General features: G+C 50.4%; 1 protein-coding gene across 3 annotated transcripts in view; it reads left to right on the top strand.

The window, feature by feature from the left end:
* TNFRSF19 (TNF receptor superfamily member 19) overlaps positions 1–18,695 on the top strand; it is a 72,365-nt gene that overhangs the window by 28,596 nt on the left and 25,074 nt on the right. For all 3 annotated transcript variants that reach the window (XM_053916721.2, XM_053916723.2, XM_053916722.2), the window contains 2 exons: positions 5,278–5,456; positions 11,047–11,132. In XM_053916721.2, coding sequence (XP_053772696.1) covers positions 5,278–5,456; positions 11,047–11,132 — 265 coding nt within the window. The remainder of the gene's footprint in view (positions 1–5,277; positions 5,457–11,046; positions 11,133–18,695) is intronic.

Genomic DNA, 18,695 nt, shown 5'->3' with positions numbered 1-18,695 from the left:
AGACAGAACGGGGCTCAGTTCCAAACACAATGCGGACTTGGGGGTGGGGGTGTAACCAAGGGGCAGGGGCAGGGGCAGGGGTGGCATGCTTTGGAGCGGAAACCTCAGAGTAAAGGGCTCTCCAGCAGGACAAACTCAACAGGACTATGGCTGAAGGCAAGCCGGGGGGTCAGACAGCACTGGGGTGGTCCATGGGGAAACTGGATCAGACATTGAGGGCAAGCAGTGGGGGTGGGCAGGGGTAGATTCAATAGCTAAACTGACTTTACAGGATTTTTAGACAGCTGGCTTCAGAAGGACCAAGCCTAAGAACAGGGCCTCGTGGGAAATGGCTCAGAGGCACCTGTAGAGTTCGGTCAAGGAGGGAGTTCAAGGCTAAGCCTGAACGCAGCATGGCCAGCCTACCCTCCCCTTCCTTCAGGAATCCGTCTCCTGTCCCCAGAAGCCCGCCCCTGCCTTTTCTTCTACCCCAAGTGCAGCAGAATAGCGGGCCACAGAAAATGATACGCCTGAGGTGGTGACCCCTTCCTGCTCAAAAGTAATGGGAGAGAAAACGCCAAATTTTGATACTCTTTTCATTAAGTGCACGGTCGGGTCAGGGGTCCACGCTGGCATGATTCGCCAGATCTGCTGCCTCTGCGTCCCAGCCGCTGGGACCCCGCGATGACTAAGGACACCACCCGCAGAGTGACAGAATGTTCTCTCCAGGTGCGGGTCTGAGGGACTCTCCGAGGTGCACTGAGCGGGGACCACAGGCGTGTTAGTTGGGGAGCAGGGACGCACGTGGGGGCTGCTCCTGGCAGGGGACCCCAGCATGCAGTACCAGTGTCCACCCAGTGCGGGTGGGAGGGAGGCAGAGACCAGGGATGGGAAGGAGGGTGTATTTTTGAGTTTAACAAAATCGTGGGTGTTAGTTTTACAATATAAAAGGTGAAAAAAAGAGAAGAGGAAAGAAATGGTCTCCAGCCTCCTTTCTTGTTCTCTTCCTAGGGATTTGTTGAACTTAATGAGGACGATTTCAAGGCATTTTCACCACCTACTTTTACTGAATGAAGTAAGAACATCCAAGCAGACATTTCCACTGGGGTAATTTAAAATCCACAGTTGACCCTGGAACAACGCAGGGCTTAGGGGCGCCAGCCCCGCCCCTGCGCAGTCCTCTCAACTCACAGATCCCTAACCTGCGGGAAAGTGCAGACAAAATGCTGTTTAATTCATGCCCTGGGTTTCTAATAATTCCAGTGTCCCTGTTCCCAGTGCTGTGGGAACGACAGTTTGTTCTAAAAGTGGCCGCTGCCCTGTGCACTGTGCTGTGCTCCAATTTCTTGGAGCTGCTTCTCTGAACTTCCCGTTAATTCAACGTCTCTGGTTAACTTCACATGTAGAATGGTCACTGCATCAATTTCTTAGACTGTCATAGACTGCAAGCTATATTATTTTTTAGAAGTTTAAAAATAATTGGCCGGGTTTCTCATATCTTTTTTAAATTGGCTAATACTTCAGAGAAAATATATTAATAGCATTTCCCCAAATAACGTCTATAAAAGTTCCCAGGAGACTGTGCAGCTCCTGGCTCATGCTCAGCCCATTGTGGCATTATTTGTGGTAGCAGTTGATACAAAGCCTTGTTCATCCCGACCCCTCACCTGAATCTACCACAAAGGTTACTACTGTTGTCCCCAAAACACACACCCTGAGCAGAAACAGTGAGCTGACCAACAGACAGTGAGGGTGAACTGCGGCGCACGGGGAGCCCTTCTCTCTGTACATGACTTTGGGCCAGTGTGAAATAGATGCCCTGTTTTTTTCATGACATCCTCCTTCTACAAAATATGACGACCAGTAAGTGGCACACAATGATGTGTGGCAGAGCTGTGCTGGTTAAAATACCACTTGTGTATCATGTAAACTCCAGACCGCGGTCAGCAGTCCAAAAATAACCACCAAGATTCCCCAGCACTCACGTCTGTGATCCTTTTCAAAAGAGGTGAGACCATCCAAACACCCATTTCTACTTTTTCCAGTTCATTTTGGTTTGGGCCATTTAATCTAGTTTCTTAGGAATGGAGAGAGAGAGGCAGGGGGTCCTTGGGGATGAGCAGGAAGCAATGGCGGGAGGACGTCTGGCAGGAGGGTTAGCACAGGGCTGCTCCTGCGTGCACAGGGGGCCTGGCTGGCTGTACCCCAGCGCAGTGCAGCAGCGGGGTCAACCCGGAAAGGTTAGACCCAACTTTAGGTGCCCTTCTTCAACAGGCAGGTACTTGCGATTCGTTTCACAGATATTTTTATTCAGCAAAAATGTTTTAGATGGAAAGTGATGTTTTAAGTAACCTAGAAAAAAACAGGGGTCTGGAGATGCCCTGTTCATCAGGGATCATACTTGAATAGGGAAAGTTGGTTCCTGGGTTGGAGAAAACCCCAAATAATTATGGCTGTCGGCATCAGTTATTTGACGAAAACCCCACTGGGTCCCATTTACAGTTTAGAGGCTTAATAGGCCTTCCTGCTTATTCCTCGAAGCGCTTTGTAGGGTGGGAACTGTGGTCCCAATTCCACGCACAAAGAGACAAAGAGACAGAGGCTCAGAGATCCCGGAATCACCGCGCTGACGAGGGCAGAGCTGGCGTTCACACTCAGGTGGCCTTGACTCCAGTGTAGGAAGATACACACTCCGCCTCCCCCTCCGTCACCCTGGCTCGGAAAACAAAATGCCGGGCGCTGACTGCCAGCCGATGCGCCTCTTCCATCTCCTTCCCCGTTCTCTCCCTTTGTTTTCCCTTCCCTACCCTTCCCTTCCTTCTTCTTGGTAGTGTTTTAACTTGTCTCTGAGACCCTTATAGTCTGAGCTGCCTGGGTTAGGTCACGCTTCTGAAACATTGCCTCTCATGAACCTTTGGTGCGGACGCCGAGCCTGGGAACCGTGAGGTCCCCACCGCCCAAGGGTCACTGGCACGCCTTGGCCCTGGGCTACCGGCTGGAGCCTCCCTTCCACTCAGAGAGAAAGCCTTCAGATGCACGGGGCTCTCTCAACAGCTAACAGACTCGGCACACACTTCTGGCCCCTGCAGACCCACATTGCCCACAGGGGGAGCACACACACACACACACACAGAGCAGTGGCCTTCCCCCAGAGACCTGGGGTCTGTCCCAAGAAACTCTTTGTGAATATGTATCACATTGAAAAAATGTTAATTTTTTTCCTGATCACTAGAGTAATGATGCTTTTTGGAAAATAGCTCAATTATTACAGAATTTTAAAAAGTGAGAATAACTCATAATTCCACCAATTCCCGCTAACCGTTTTAAAGACACCCTGATTTGTGACTTAGTTCTTTGGTCAAATGGTTGGGCTTCCCCCACTCCGTCTGTGCTCTGGGTTGGAGTGTCTTGTGGCCCGAGCACTCGGGGTTGAGACGGTGGCCGGCCACTTTTGCATGCCCCTCCTCTTCGCTGTGCGTGCTAAAGGTACATGTCTGAGAGACAGGCTGCATAGACAAGAGGTGGTGGGCGTCTCTCCTCCCAAATAGGAATGAGTTCCTTAGTAAAAACACAAAAAATCTATACCGAAGTGTTATTATTAATATTCTTTATTGGGTAGTTTATTGAGTACAGGAAATACTTTTCTTTGTGCTGGCTTTGATTTAATTTTTGCCCAGTAAGCATTGTTTAGTTGATGGTGCATATAAATATGGATGAAGAAATTAAAATATATGAATTTTATTAAAAGGTGGGAATTTTGCGCCAGCTGGGATCTGCACCCTGGCATCTGTAGTTCACAGATGGGCAGCCCGGGCCTCTGAAGGGTTTTTTTTTGTCAGAGCCTGTCCTCCCTCCAGCCTTGTCTGTGGGTTTGCTCAGCTTGCTCTCTGCATCCACGTGCTTCTCGTAGTTCCACAGAAACCATCGCCAAGTATGACAGTCAGCGTTAACATTTGGTGTGGGATCTTCCAGACGTGAGCCCAGGTAAACGTCAGATGAGGCGCCTGGCAGACCCTGCCGTGCCATGGCGTGAAGTCTGACTCCGGAGTTACACTGTGTAGATTCATCCCCTGGGTCTGACATTAGCTATTGAACGTATCACCTTGGGCAAGGTGCACACCTTCTGGGAAGCTCCACACGTCCATCCAGGAAATGGGAATAATGATAGTGCTTAGCTCACCGGGAAGGAGTGTGGATTAATGAGATGATATGTATGAAGTTCCTGGCACAGCCCTGGCTGGGTGGCTCAGTGGGCTGGAGCGCTGTCTTGTGCACCAGAAGGATGCGGCTTCAATCCCTGGCCAGTACCGGCAGGTGCCAGGGGAGGCTGATCAACCTTTCTCTCTCTCCCTTCCTCTCTCTGAAATCGATGAACATATGTCCGGGTGAGGATTAAAAAATAAAATAAATAAAAAGCGAAGTTCCTGGCGTAGAGTATGCACCCAGTAAGTGTTAGTACATTACCGATGCTTTGTGAGAAGTGAGATCGTGCCTGCAGTTCTGTATCAGAGCTTATCTTTTGAACAGTCATGAGCGCACATCTGCCTCACTCTTTTCACGGCGGCTTTCTAATTGCACTCTGTGATCTGCTGCCCCAGTCATTGGTCCAAACTCGAGGGAAGGGTCAGAGCGTGGGTCCAAGGGCCCCTCATCTCGCCCATCCTTGGAGACCAGCACCGGGTTCTGACATCCACATCCAGACGCCGGAGACCTTCAGTAAACGAGAATGTAGTGCTGTTGTTTTTTAAGGAATATGTAAGAATCTTCCTATGCGCAGAGAATATTAAGCCGCTAAACATTCCATGGCGCTGTCTACTGGGTAGACTTCTAGATTTGTAGGCTTCTGAAATTTTTTGTGACTTATCCTCCTTTTCTAAAATACCACTGTTGACACCAAAGTACTTATTTTCTGCCTTGATAAGTGAATAATGAACACTCACTGACTTTAGCCTGCACATTTGCCCGACTTCAGTTTCTGAACACTCACAAGACTGCCTTAATTAGACGGGGGAAGTGCGGTAATTCCGCTGTCCCCGGCAATAATGCAGCGCCGGGGGGCCTTTGTTATTCAAATGCTCGCGGCTCCTTGAATAAAGTGGAGGACTGAGCATACTTGTCATAGTAAGAGAGATGATTAGCGGTGGGGGACGTGTCGGCAATTGCTCAAAGGGCTGCCTTTGTCCCCGGGAGGCCAGCCCTGGGTAATTATCAGAGCGGGTCTTGGTTTCAGGCCAGCCCCTCTCCTTCTTCGCGCCTGCGGTGTCTGAATAGCTTTCTCCCGCCCGTTAATCCCCGCAGGAATGTGGCTTTGGCTACGGGGAGGACGCTCAGTGTGTGACCTGCCGGCCGCACAGGTTCAAGGACGACTGGGGCTTTCAGAAGTGCAAGCCGTGCCTGGACTGCGCTGCGGTGAACCGCTTCCAGAAGGCCAACTGCTCGGCCACCAGCGACGCCACCTGCGGGGACTGCTTGCCGGGGTAGGTCGGACAGTTTCTTTCCCTCGTCATTTTTCAGTCGTTTTTAAACAGGCATTTTTTCTTGGTCTTTTCCAACCGCGGATGCCATGGTCCCGAACACACTGGTTGAGTGAGTGGTCACGACTTTGCGCCTGGTTAGTCACCACTAGGTCGGTCCTCGGTGCCCGAGCACGGAGGGCCAGAGGCTGGTTATAAATAAAGTGAATAAGCATGCTAACAAAGGAATAGTGTATATTCCTATAAATCAGTAAGAAAAAAACCATGGGCACACGACAAAAGGGAAACGCGTGTGGCCTGCGATCCTAGGGTTCTCCCTCCTTGGGGCTCAGAGACCTGCAAACCGCAGCTGTTCAGCCATTTCGACGGCTCCGCGCTCAGCAGCCGTGGGGCTGGCTTTAGGCGAAGCCAGGCATTGCTGGGGTCGGAGCGAAGATCCCCACGCACGCGGAGCTTCCATCCTAATGACATTTTTAAAAATACATAAGCAGTAAATAATAAAGAAGTAAATTGTACAGAAAGGCAGACGATGAGGATTCCTACGGAAAACAAGAAAACCTAGCGCAGCTGAGGGGAGGCTGCTGCGTGAGGGGGCGGTTAGACAGGGTGCAGCCCCCCAGCGCGGGCAGTACTGCAGGGCCTCTGAGCAAGGACTTGCAGAGAGGACGCCGCAGCCCAGCCGTGGTTAGGGGAGAGCACGGTCAACACTGGGAGCGCCAGAGACAGGCCCCAGGGTGGCCGTGCGCCTGGCATTTCCTAAGAAGCTGCCAGGAGGCCAGGGTATCTTCAGGAGGAGGGAAGAGTGAAGTAGAAATAGGGAGGGTGGATGGGAGTGGGCATGTACGAAAGTGGAAAACCTACCGGTGGGCGTTGAAAAGGACCCTGGGCCTTGGAGAGGAGGGGACCTGCACCTGGGCGGGAGGGAGAGGCGGGGCGCAGGCGGAGGGATTTTGAAGTCTGCAGTTTCCTGGCCAGGTGAGCGTTGGATAGGTATGCCAGGTAACACGCCCCGGTGGGGTCCAGGCCCCGGACGCAGAGTAAGGTTTGGGGAGGCATGGGTGGTGATGTGCCAGGGAGTGAGAGGGGTTACTGCCCAGGGAGAGGAGGAGAGACAACGCAGAGCGGCAGGATGCTTTCAGGGGTGCACGGCGCTGCCCGCGTTACCAGCCAGAGACAGGCCGCGGGGAGCCCGGATTCCCGGCGCTGTGGGAGGCAGGCTTTGTTGCGGAAGTAAAACCACCAGAAAGAGCAGCCAGAGCGGCAGACTCGTATTATTTATAATGTGCCGGGCAGTTGGCTGAGTGCCTTACGTGAGTTGTGCTCTGGAATGTCCACAGTGCCTTAGAAATGAAGAAAGAGAGTCTTATCCAGGTTGAGGGCTTTTCGGGCACAGTCCTTAGCCAGTGTGTGCCCAGCGCCGGGCCACATGCGGGAGCCGAGCCCACTTGCAGAGGAGGAGCTGTCCCAGGGCTCGGCTGACCCATGCCTGCAAGACCGGGGCACTTTTGACCAAATGGCACAGGATCCTTCTGGGGCTCCTACTGAGGTCAGAGGGCGAGATGAAGCCTGTATGTGAAAGGCTGGAGCAGGTTAGGGAAGCGCCTGAGGGTCAGCCATGGCCATAGGCATCGACTCAGCACCCGACAGGTGTGAAAAGCCAGTCTAACACCCAGAGCAGCCGAACAGAAAATAGCATACTAGGGTTAGTCGCAATGAAAGTCTTCAAAGGGTGAAAATGAAAAACAATCACAGAATTAGAGAAATTGTTTGCAAATTATGTATGTCATAAGGGACTGTCTTATCTAGACTGTGTAAAGAGCTCCTACAACTCAGTAACAAGAAGGCAAATAACCCAATTAAAATATGGGCAAAGAATTTGATTAGACATTTCTCCAAAGAAGATACACAAATGCTCAATAAGCACATGAAAAAACGGTCAACGTTACTAGCCGTCAGGGAAATGCAAATTAAAGCTGCTGGCCGCACACCCAAGGCCGGCTGGTGCCGAAAAGTGCAGAGGGACTGGAGCCCTTGTGGAGGGGACGTGGAGTGGTGCAGCCACTTTGCAAAGTCCGGCAGCCCCTCAGCAAGTTCACGTAGCACCATGTGATCCCGCGACTCTGCTCTTAGGTATGTAACCACCATAACTGGAAACACACCCACCCGTGCTCACAGCAGCATTCCTCATATAGTCAGAAGAGGAAGCAGCACAAATGTCCATCCGCGGAGGAATGGTTAAGCAAGGTGGAGTGTATTGCAACACTGGAGTTTTATTCAGCAGTAAAAAGGAATGAGTTACTGATGCATGCTGTACCATGGATGAACCTGGAGAGCATTAAGTGAAAGAAGCCACTCCCCAAAGACCACCTATTGTATGATCCCGTTGCCTGAAATATCCAGAAGAGGCAAACGTACAGAGAAAGAAAGTGAGTTTGTGGTTGTCTCGGACTGGAGGTGGTCGTGGAGGGTCAGAAGCATGGGGGGTACAAAGTAATGCCCTAAATCTCCCAAGACCTCGATAGCTGTGCATATCATTACTCAGAGGTGTGACCTTTGCCAGTCCAGTGGAGGAACACACAGTAAACATCTGATGCATTTTTATTGTTCCTGGTGTCCAGTTTGGATAAAAGCACGTCTCTGCGTGTCTGCTGTCTTCATCTGGGGGGCAATGAGAAGAGGGGGCCCATGGAAGATCATGCCCACCTTCGGCCCGACTTAAGGGACAAGGGCTGAGTGGGCCGGCCCAGAGAGAGTGGGGGAAGCACAGGCCCCAAGGACTCGGACTCGGCGTTCACGAAGAAGGAGCGCAGGAGGGCGCTGCCTGGGTGTGAGAGGGTCCCGGCTCCCCAGGAGCTCCTCCCCACCGTGCTTCCCCGAGTTCAGCCTCCGCTGTGGTCATCTGCACCCAGGCGCCAGTGTCCAGTGTTCGCTTCTTTGAGTAAAGGCTTCGGTGCAGGCAAGTTAGAAACGAATAGACATTTGAATGGTGTTTCGTAGCTTATTTATATGATTACTTTAAAATTACATCCTTCCTAAGCCAACACGAATGTGTGTGAGAGGCAGGCAAGAATGACATAGTGACTTTTACCCCGGTTTTCCCGAGTGTTTTAGAAGTGCTCCTCCGGCTTGCAATGTGGTTTGCAAACACTCCCTCCCGCACTGCCGGTGGCCCGTCGTGTTGGTTCCACCATGATTACATGTCTAATCCCAGAAGGAATCGTTACTTTACTATCATTAAAAACTATTTTTGACAGGACTTACTTTTTTAAAGCACTTTGGTAAGGTAGGATTGACATGTGAAAGCTGTACACATTTAATGTACACAGCTCAGTGAGTGTGGGGTACGTATACACGGATGGGGTCCTCCGATGCCCGAGTGTTAAGCTGGATGGAGTCCAACTTGCCTTCCCTTTTCTTTTCTCTTCTTTCCTTGCCTCTTATTTTCTCTTCCTTTCTTTTCTTTCTTTCTTTCTTTTTTTTTTTGCTGCCTGTTTCATACATGCCTTTTGGTGTCATAGCCAAGAAATTATTGCCAAATTCAATGTCATTAAGCTTTTCTCCTATGTTTTCTTCCAGGAATTTTATAGTTTTGGGTCTTTCATTTACTTTTTTTGAATTAACTCCTGTACATGGTGTAAGATAAGGAGCCAAATTCATTCTTTCGCACGTGGTATCTAGTTTTCCCAGGACTACTTGTTGAAGAGAATGTCCTATCCCCATTAAGTGGTCTTTGCTTCCTGGTCAAAGATCGTTTGACCGTATCCACGAAGGTTTATTTCTAGGTTCTCCATTCTGTTCACTGGCCCCAATGTGTCTCTTTATGACAATACCACATTGCATTGATTAATGGAGCTTTGTAATATTTTGATATCACAAACTGTGAATACTTCAACTTTGTTCTTTGATATTGACTTTATAAATTCCAAAATAAATATCTTTAATTAAAATTGGATGGAAACTCATTGTATTAAAGTCATTTGAACATTCATAGTCTAATGAAAGAGGAGCATTGAGCAAATAACGGAAGGGATTGGGCATTTGAGGTAATTTACCTAATTTCAAATGTACATTTGGCTTCAACCATGCATTATATAGATTTGCTGCTACATTATCCTATTTCGCAAAATAATTGTATCTACCTGTCCCGTACAGACTTGGTCTGTAAACTTATTCTCCATATCACTATTTTTGTCAGAGAGAAGTTGATAGTTTTCTCTATGAAAGCAAATTGCTTGAATTCTCACGATCGAGGAATAATCACTTTAATATTTGATATATAATATTTTTCTATTTTTTTAGTGCAGATATATACATATAAATGTCTTTAGTGCATTGATAAGTAATCTGAATCTATAATAAAATGTATTGTATAAAATGGAATTATGTCATGCACACTTTTTTTTCACTAGACGCTATTTTATGAGTTGAAAAGTCACGCAGGCCAGGTCTGCTGCTGTTTCCGCGGCTCGCCCTGTGCTCTTCACCGGGGCTCCACCGCAGCTGGTCGTATCCACGGGGGGAATCGAGATTGGGCCTAACTGGCCTTTTCTCTTCTGTAAACAATGCTGTGATTGCATTCCTATACACACAGTTTCACCCACCTGATTATTTCCTCAGGGTATATTTCAAAAAATGAGATTATTGGGTAAAGAGGGTCAATAAACTATTTTATTGAGTTCTGATGACATATTGCTAAATTGCCCTCCTCCCAGTGGCAATTCATATTCCCGCTGGCAATATATACTTCTCTCGTGTATATTTTCTCGATTTTCCAAGTAAAAGTGGTATATTTTATCCCAATTTATATTTACTTGATTAATAATAAAGTTAAACATTTTAAAGTTAAATTTAAAAAATTTAATGGTATCATTCTTTTTAATTATGAAAATTAAGAACTATGAAATGTTATTCTTTGGGGAATTAATGCTTTTTGCCTGTTGTTTCCGTTTGCCATAATGATTTTTAACGTAATGTTACAGACTTAGGTTACAGAAAGTGCTGTGACCAGGACTATTTTTCTGTTTCCTTTGGCCCATTAACTAGGTCGGTGATGCTTTGTTTGCTTTTGCTCTTCAGCTGTCTTTAATGTTCTGTGTGTGTGTGTTTTCAAAGCGGTTACTCTGTTCCGTTCTGGCTCCTGGGTCTCTTGAGCTGCCTAGAGAGAGAGATGTCTCTATATGAAAATTATGTAAGCATCTCCCTACATTTTTCCATTGCTCTTATGGGTCTTGACTATTTTGGTCTCTGAATTTCAAATGTTAAAAACTAGCACTTTATTTATAAGGTGTTTGATCCTTTAAATTGATTTCCTATTCCCTCACCAGCACCCCTCCCCCCCATATAAAAAAAGTGAGGCTAAGTAAACTCTACAAAGTTAGGGTTAGTGGCATTGGTATTTTCATATACTCACCGCATGCCCAGAGGGCTTCCCAAGGCTGTCTGCTTAAATGCTACCACAGTTACGGCTTTGAGAACCTTTTTTTAAAACAACGGAGCTGGTAAAGGAGACTGCCAGTAATTTATGCAATCTGTTCACTGCACCCGTGAGCTTAGGTAAAAGAGCTGACAAGGATCATTTTCCCTTTTCTCCTAGATTTTACAGGAAGACAAAACTGGTTGGTTTTCAAGACATGGAGTGTGTGCCTTGCGGAGACCCGCCTCCTCCATATGAGCCGCACTGTGAGTGGACGCCATGCAAACACAGCTGAAGGGCTCTGGGCCTTTTCTTTTTTTCCGAAACCTTTGTTCACTTGGCAAATGGAGCGAAATCTCTGTCTGCTGCGGGGCTTCTGGTGTGTGCTCTTTTATCAAGCTGCCAGCAGGACATGAAGCCCTTCTGTTGTGTGCCGCCGCAGTCAGCAAACTGGGCCCACGGAGGGGAGGCTCACAGTGAGATACGGGCATTTCGTGCCTGTGGACTCCATCAGGACGCTTAGCTCTCATTCTAGATGGCACGCAGGCCACTCCGATTACCCCGCTGGTCCAACCCCTAACGCGCCCTGTCTCTGCGCCACGGCCCCACGAGTGCCCGGGTGTCCCCCACTCAGTCCCCAGACACCGTCCTGCGGTGTCTCTTCTGCCAGTCCAGACACATTCCTCTCTGTGAACTGCCTGTCCTAATCAACGAATTGTTCAGCAGAATCTCAGCTCACTTCACTTGTTCCTCTCATTTTCCTCATTTAACAAGTAAGGCAGGAAAGAAACCCATAGCGTGCTGGGAATGTAACTGTAAATGAGAAAGTCGTCTTTTCCTGTTGACGTGAGCATCACTCTTTTTGATTATACCTTTCCCTTAGATGTAAAAGGGATTTGTGACAAGTTCTACGAACCTGCATTGATTTTGAGTGGGGCTCCTAAGTACGAATCTGGCCAGAGACAACCCACAGGTGTTGGGCCAGGTGTTGGGCCAGGAAAGAAATCAGCAGGTGGCCCTCGTGCGCTCAGCTCACGCTTGTCTTTGCCGAGCCAGTGAGCTGTGCCCCACTGTGCACAGGAAGTTGTGAGTCCCGGCGGAGGGGGCAGGCGGGCTTGGACCCCAAGCGCAGGTCGCCGTGCCTGTCCGGGGAGCATCGGTAACCTCAGTCTGTAGAGGCAGCGGGAGTCTGGATGTGATTTTCAAAGCAGCGGATGTGTCCTGTTGCATCCTTCTGTGACACAAGCCTCCTCTGAACTAATGCCAAGTTGTTGCATTATTGGATAAGGTCACACAGTACTTGTGTCTCCCAGAACGCCATGGAATTTTGCAGTCCGTGTTATTATGCCCTTTACCAGGAATGTGTTATTTTTTACTCTTCATTTGACGCGATAGCAAAGCAAAAAAAAAAAAAAAAAGCACACTCTAACTTTTATAGAAATGTATTCTGACCCTCATTTTATAATATCCAAACATTCCCCAAATAATTCACTGCAGTTAACAAGTGCAACAGTGAATGTCCGTTCTGTATGAGTCACCACAGGGAAACAAGTTGTTTCACTTGATTTTCTCAATGCCACATCATCAGCCCCATTTGTCAAGGAGGACGCCAGGCCCAGAGAGGTGCGGGACTTGTGACTGTTGGCTGGGGACTAGCAGAGACAGTGTCTGAGCCGAGACTACACTCTGAGGGGTGTGCCCTCCCCCCTCCCCCCCCCAGCTCCGCTGTTCCCTCAGGGAAGCCCACCCATTGACTCTCTCCTCTCTTGGCTGATGTAGTCTACTGTATGTTGACTTTTTCTTATATTGTTTGCTTTAATGTCTGTAATTTAAAGAAAACTCTGAAAATCTAACATAGAGAAGATCCTGAAAGAGCCTCTTTGTGCTAAACCATCCATAAAATGGCCTGGTCTCTGGCCAATCACAACAGGCGACCTGGCCACACCCGTGAGTCAGCTGAGTCTTGTCCCCTCCAGAAGGCAGACCGGCCTCTTCATCCCAAAGTACCAGGAAAAGATTTAGGAAAGGAATCGGTGTCGCCCAGGGTTGAGTTGGGAAACACTGGGTTAATTTTTCTTTTTTGTTTAATAATCTAGTCATAAGTCTAAGGCATTGGAATTTTTTACCTTCAGGGATCTGGCTAAGTTTGGACATCATAAATTAGCCTTTAAATGTAGATTTTACATTTAACTTTTAATGTCTCATAAAGCCCTAATTAAGTTATAATTTGAAAAGAACTAGTTTAATTTATATGCACAGGTATATTTCTCTGTATGGGACACTTTCTAGAAAGCAAAGAAAAATAAATTGTGGTTCAAAGTCAGAACTGTAGGGTGCACAGCGAACCTCCTTTTGAGCCATGCAGCAGCGGTCTGGGGTCTTCGGTGGGTGACAGCCCCTTATCTCTGGGCAGGAACGGTTGCTGCCCTTGGCACAGCCCTGGGAATCCTTCCAGAACACAACTAATCTCCTCCACAGAGAACTCCATGTTTGGGGGGAAATTTCTGTAAGGCGCCTTATGTCCTCATTTCCCCTGCTTCAGGCTTTTCAACTCACTCACAAACATGGCTCCTTAGGTGGTGTTTGCCCGGGAGGAGCTCCTGTTTCTGTCACACTCTTGGGTAGCTGTAAGAAGGTGATGCACTCAGCTGGCTCGAGTATGGGGTTTGTGGCCAGGAGACAGACCATGGTGAGAGAGGCGGGAGCTCCCTGAACCCCAGGGGCAGCCTGGTTTGAGGCCCTGGGCACACGTGGAGTCCGGGGACCATGGGCCCTGCAGCCTCAGTGCCGCACAGACACTGGCTCGGTCTGCGGGCCTCTCTCCGGGCCTCCCGCATGACTTGGGTCTGGATGTCCCTGTCTAGGCCCCCGCAGGACAGAATCTAGTTAGATGCCCTCGTCCCATGAGGCAGAGGCTGCTCTGTCCACCTGTGCAGCAAACGTGCGGGCTCCAGGCACATGGCGCTGGGCAGAGAGCCCCCGCCTTCCTCTTCTTGGTGGGGATAGTCTAGTGGAGCTGTGGCCCACCAGCTGCTCCGGCATCCGCAGTGCTCAGAGACAACGCCTCGTCCCTGGTCTGGGAGGCCGCGCGGTGCTCTGAGGGGGCGCAATGGGCCGTGGTGTAGGAGCCTTCGGGGAGGCCCCGAGCTCGATCAGCTGGAGGAGGGCGAGCAGAAAAGGAGACCCAACAGAGGGCCCAGGGATGTCCGGGGAAATTGGGGCAGTAGTGTGGCTGCAGCATCGGACACTGCGTGCACGTGGGGTCAGTTGGCACTGGAAGTGACCTTTCCACCCTGGAGATCTTTGGTGACATTGCCCAGAACCCTTCTCAGGAGTGATAGGAACGGAAGCCGTAGTAAAAGGAAACAAGAAGTTCGCGTGGGGGAGAATGGAGACCACTCCAGACAACTCTGTTTACTCGCGAAGGTGACCTGTGGAGTGTGCAGGCAAGGGAGCGCTTTTTTAACTTAGGCTTTTAGGTGTAGACGCATCTACATGTTTTCACATTGAGAGAACAAACTCACCAGGCACGTGAGGTTGGTTGGAGAAGCATCCCGAAGCTCAGGTGTTCGGTTGGTCTCCTCTGGGAGGAGGGGGAGGGACAGAGGCAAGTGGGCTTGTCATTCAGTGATGGCGTTGAGGGGCCTCTGTGCGTGACGGGTCAGGCAGGGCCACGGAGCTCAGAGGCTGGAAGACACAGGTGTTGGAGGTTGTCATGACAGAGAGTGGGAGGCAAGTGACAAGTGTGGGTTTCCTGGCACCCAGGGTCCTGCCCAAGTCTGAGGTGATGGTGACAGGTTGCTTCGCCTAGGATGTCCCGTGCTGCAGGCTGGGCTCAGCCACCCGGGACTCAGCCTGACACGCGCGAGCTGCACCCTGAGTGTGCGGCACAGCAAGCTGAACAAGGCTTGGAGAAGGATGGCTGGCTGCGTTCACGACACAAGAATGATTCTGAATTCACGTCACATTCCTTCTCACCTTTCCGTGAAACCTGAAGCAAGCCAAAGTAACGGCGGAAAACACAGCGTAGAAAACTTCCCGTGCTGTCTGTCAGCCTCCCCAGGGGCCCCACACTCGTCTGCGGCCGGTGTACCTTCGGCCAGGTGACCTCCTTAACGCACCTTCGGCTTGGTGTGGTCCCTGAAAACTGGGGTGCCACTACCCTGGCAGGTTGTCGTGAGCGCTGAGTAGCCCACACACGGAGGCCACCAGGCACAGTGTCTCAGCGAGCAGGGCCTGTTGCCTCCCTTCCTGGCTCCGCCACCGTGCCTGGCGTCTGGGATGTTGAGATCTTATCTCCCTGCACTGGGGGGACCTGTTGTCTCAAGGAAGAACCAGGTAACTGCCCAGGGGGTTGGCGTGCAGCAGAGGCAGGGGTGCAAGAAGACCCGTGAGCCAGTGGGGCGTGGGGCTGCCCCACTCCACGGGAACTGGTGAAATGAGAGACGGAGGACGTTCCGGCCGGCAGGTGTGATTTCGAAAACAAGAAAGAAGGTTCGATCGCTCGTGCCAGTTTCTACCAGCCCAGTGCGAGGAAGTCCTCACCAATTCCGTGTCTGTCAGGGGCGGTAGTGCAGAGCAGAACGCGGTGGGAGACGCGCCGCTTGACGTGTTGGGTTCACAACCAGGCCCTGGACCGAGGGCGTCAGGGCGGGCAGATTCCCTCACCACTTCGAACCTCCATTTGCTCCCTGGAGGGTGGGCAGAATGGTGCTGGGCTGGCAGATCTTAGATGGAACTGAGGGAGCGTCCGGAGGCGCCGCTGCCACAGCACGCACTCTGGGAACCACTGGCTGCCCGCTGGCCTGCCCGCCTCCAGTGCTGGCTGCCTCTGCTCGCGTCCGGGGCCCCGCCCCGACCAGCTGTGCCCTGTGGAGTTGGGAGGCCCTCTCGGCGGGCCCTCACGGTGCAGCTGGCCTGGATGTTTGCCTTGCTGGTCCTCCCCTCCAGGGGTGGGCGAGCTATGGAAGACGCCTAGAAAGGGGCTGCCGTGGATTTGTGTTTGTGCCTCGGATGGCTAGACTGGCAGGCCAAAGGGACCCTACTTAGGCTGAAGTCTTTTCACTCCGTCCTGGGGTCCAAGGCCGCACGCCCTGTGCGCAGCCAGCCTGGGCTTCAGGCTCCCCTCCCCTCCAGAGCAGGAAGGACTGGTCACCTCTTTGTCAGCCACTAAGATGGCATTCCTGTGTGCTGATGGCTGGTGAGGCTCAGGGCCCAGGGCTGGCCAGCAGCATCTCTGTGAATCACAGGTGAATGAAAGGGACCCTGTGGCAGCAATCTCTCTGCTTCAATCTCTGCTTCAGGCTTTACCCCTCTCTGTCCCTTCTCTTCCTAGTAACATGCGCCCACTTAGAGCATTTAAGAGAGACAGACAAAAAGCACACAAGAAATTTTAGAACTGCGCACTGACCGGTCTGATAAGAAATGCAGATTTCGCCTGATTTCTTTTAGCAGTGTTTACTTAATGTGGAACAAACGCTGTGGTTGGAGCAAATGGTTTTGAAAACATTCAAAGCGGGTTTCACCCCTTCCAGCGTTACTTAAGTGTGTTTAACCTAGATGTTTGCTTTGTTCTTGGGGGCTTTGTAAAACAAGCCGTGTGATTACAAAGAGATAAGGATCAGCTAAGGCTCCGTGTGGGGGAGGAAGAAAGGCAGCTCTGTTGGCCTGAGACTAGGAATTTTACGGGTTTAATACTCAGGAAGCAGCAGGTCTCCGCACCAGCAAGTCTTAGAATACATCACATGCTTAAAAAATGCTTGCTTTCCCAAGGAAACGTAACATGTCTGCTAAATAATGAATCAGTGTAATTTCACAATAAATTCTTAAAAGACATATTTGCTCATTCAAGGTAATTTTTAAAGTTTGGTAGAAAAAAGGGGAGGAACACCGTATAGAAAACATTGCCAGCATCAGAGCATACAAAGCAAATTACAGCCTTTTGAGGGTTTTCTTTTGTCTTTTTTCCGCCTATACCACTGATTTTTAAAAACTGATGTAATTGTGCCGTGCATGTTACTTTGTATCCTTTTCCCACGGGGGACATACATTGTTGTTCACCCATGCTAAACCTTTTTCTAACGGTATTGATACGTACCGAGCAAAGCACTGTACAGGTATTTGGACCGCAGTGGGGCTGGGGCTTACTCTCACCCACACTGCCGCTGCCCCACCTCTGTGTAGGAGGCTTTCTGTGTCTGCTCACTAATGAATGGGTGCCCACGGTGCGTGTGTGGGTCCAGAGGTATTAGTGTTTTCTGTCTCATGATATGCAATGCTAAATTCTTTGAAAATAAGGGCACCTGGTAAATGCCTCTTTTAAAGAAAACAAAACAGCTCTGGCTGGTGTGGCTCAGTGGATTTCGTACCAGCCTGCGAACCCAAAGGTCGCTGGTTTGATTGCCAGTCAGGGCACGTGCCTGGGTTGGGGGCGTGTGAGAGGCAACTGGTCGATGTTTCTCTGGTACGGGGATGTTTCTCTCTCTCTCTTCTTCCCTCCCTTCCTCTGTCTCTAAAAATAAATAAATAAAATCTTAAAAGGAAAGAAAACAAATTTAAAAGGAAATCCTTTAGGAGTGTTTTGCAATCAATACCAATATAAGTCGTCAGTTTTCTTTAGAGGAGAAGGGAGAGGAGGTGAGGCGGAGGAGGGAGAGGGGGTGAGGTGAATGACAGGTTGACCCTGAGGCGGAGGAGGGAGAGGGGGTGAGTGAATGACAGGTTGACCTGAGTGGGACTCGAAGTGCAGAAACCAGGTCCTGTACCCCGGAGCGTCCAGCACCCACCGAAGCTGAGCACAACGAATGCCTGTGCAAGTGGACCCAGAAGACACGCATGGAATCCAAACACGTCAGCCGTGTGCTTAGGGAGAATCACTGGATCTTTGTTGCACCTAGTAGGTCCTTCCACCCCTGCAGCAGCACTCTGAGGAGCGTGCCGTGTTTAGTGGCTTGGCTTTCAGGGGGCTTCCTGGGTCCTCTGCAGCACGGGCCCGCACAGCCAGGGTGTCCCAGTCAGGGGTTCTGTGTCCTGAAGGTTTTCAAGTCACCCGTGGTCCTCAGGCCAAGACTCTAGGTGGCCGGCCAGGGGCCTGCTGCCAGGTGCTGTGCAGATGGAGCCCACTTTGGGGCCGGATGAGTGCGGCTGTGTCCTGCGGTACTCGGCCGCAGAGACAGGGAGCTTCCTGAAGAACAGCCTGAACAACGGAGCTCCTTCCTGTTAGACTCTGGTGGGTGGGGGCTGGGGCTGGGATAGGAGGACAGGAGATCAAAGAGAACTTGGCAAAACAGCCCGGGGCTAGTGGCAGACAGATTGGAAGCCAGCCCTCCCTGAGCGGAGGTTTGAAGCAGAGATTCCTTCTGTTTTCACTAATTCATGTGTTGGTTTGGGGTGCTATTGCCCTTCTCTTCCTTCCACTCTGTATAGCTCCCTGCTTGTCCTTTCCACCACTCTTTCTTTTTGTAAATATTTCATTATTTTATTGAAAACCAAATGTACTAGTAGTGAAAGGTGGCTCTGGAAACCAAAGAAACAGGTTTTCCTGCGGAACCAGGCCCCGGGGTGGTCTTCAGGGAGGGGTGCCTGTGGACCCTTCCGTGGGACCCCCGGGGTTCTGGTTGGAAGCCTTGCTCTGCCAAACCAAACAGCCCTGGTGCGGGGATGGGACGATGGGGAGAGGCTAAGGGAGGCAGAGGGACGGATGCACAAGAAGTGAGAGGGCAGCAGGGAGGAGGAGTCACAAAGAGCGAAAAGCAGCCACGAGAACTCCAAAGGCTGTAATTTTGTGCCATTGAGTGCAGACAGACAAACCCATGCGGCCCGACCCTGAG

The sequence above is a fragment of the Desmodus rotundus genome, chromosome 13, assembly GCF_022682495.2.
Source record: "Desmodus rotundus isolate HL8 chromosome 13, HLdesRot8A.1, whole genome shotgun sequence".
Lineage (NCBI taxonomy): Eukaryota > Metazoa > Chordata > Mammalia > Chiroptera > Phyllostomidae > Desmodus > Desmodus rotundus.
The sequence above is the reverse complement of the archived record's forward strand: the minus strand, read 5'-3'. Positions and strand labels throughout refer to the sequence as shown.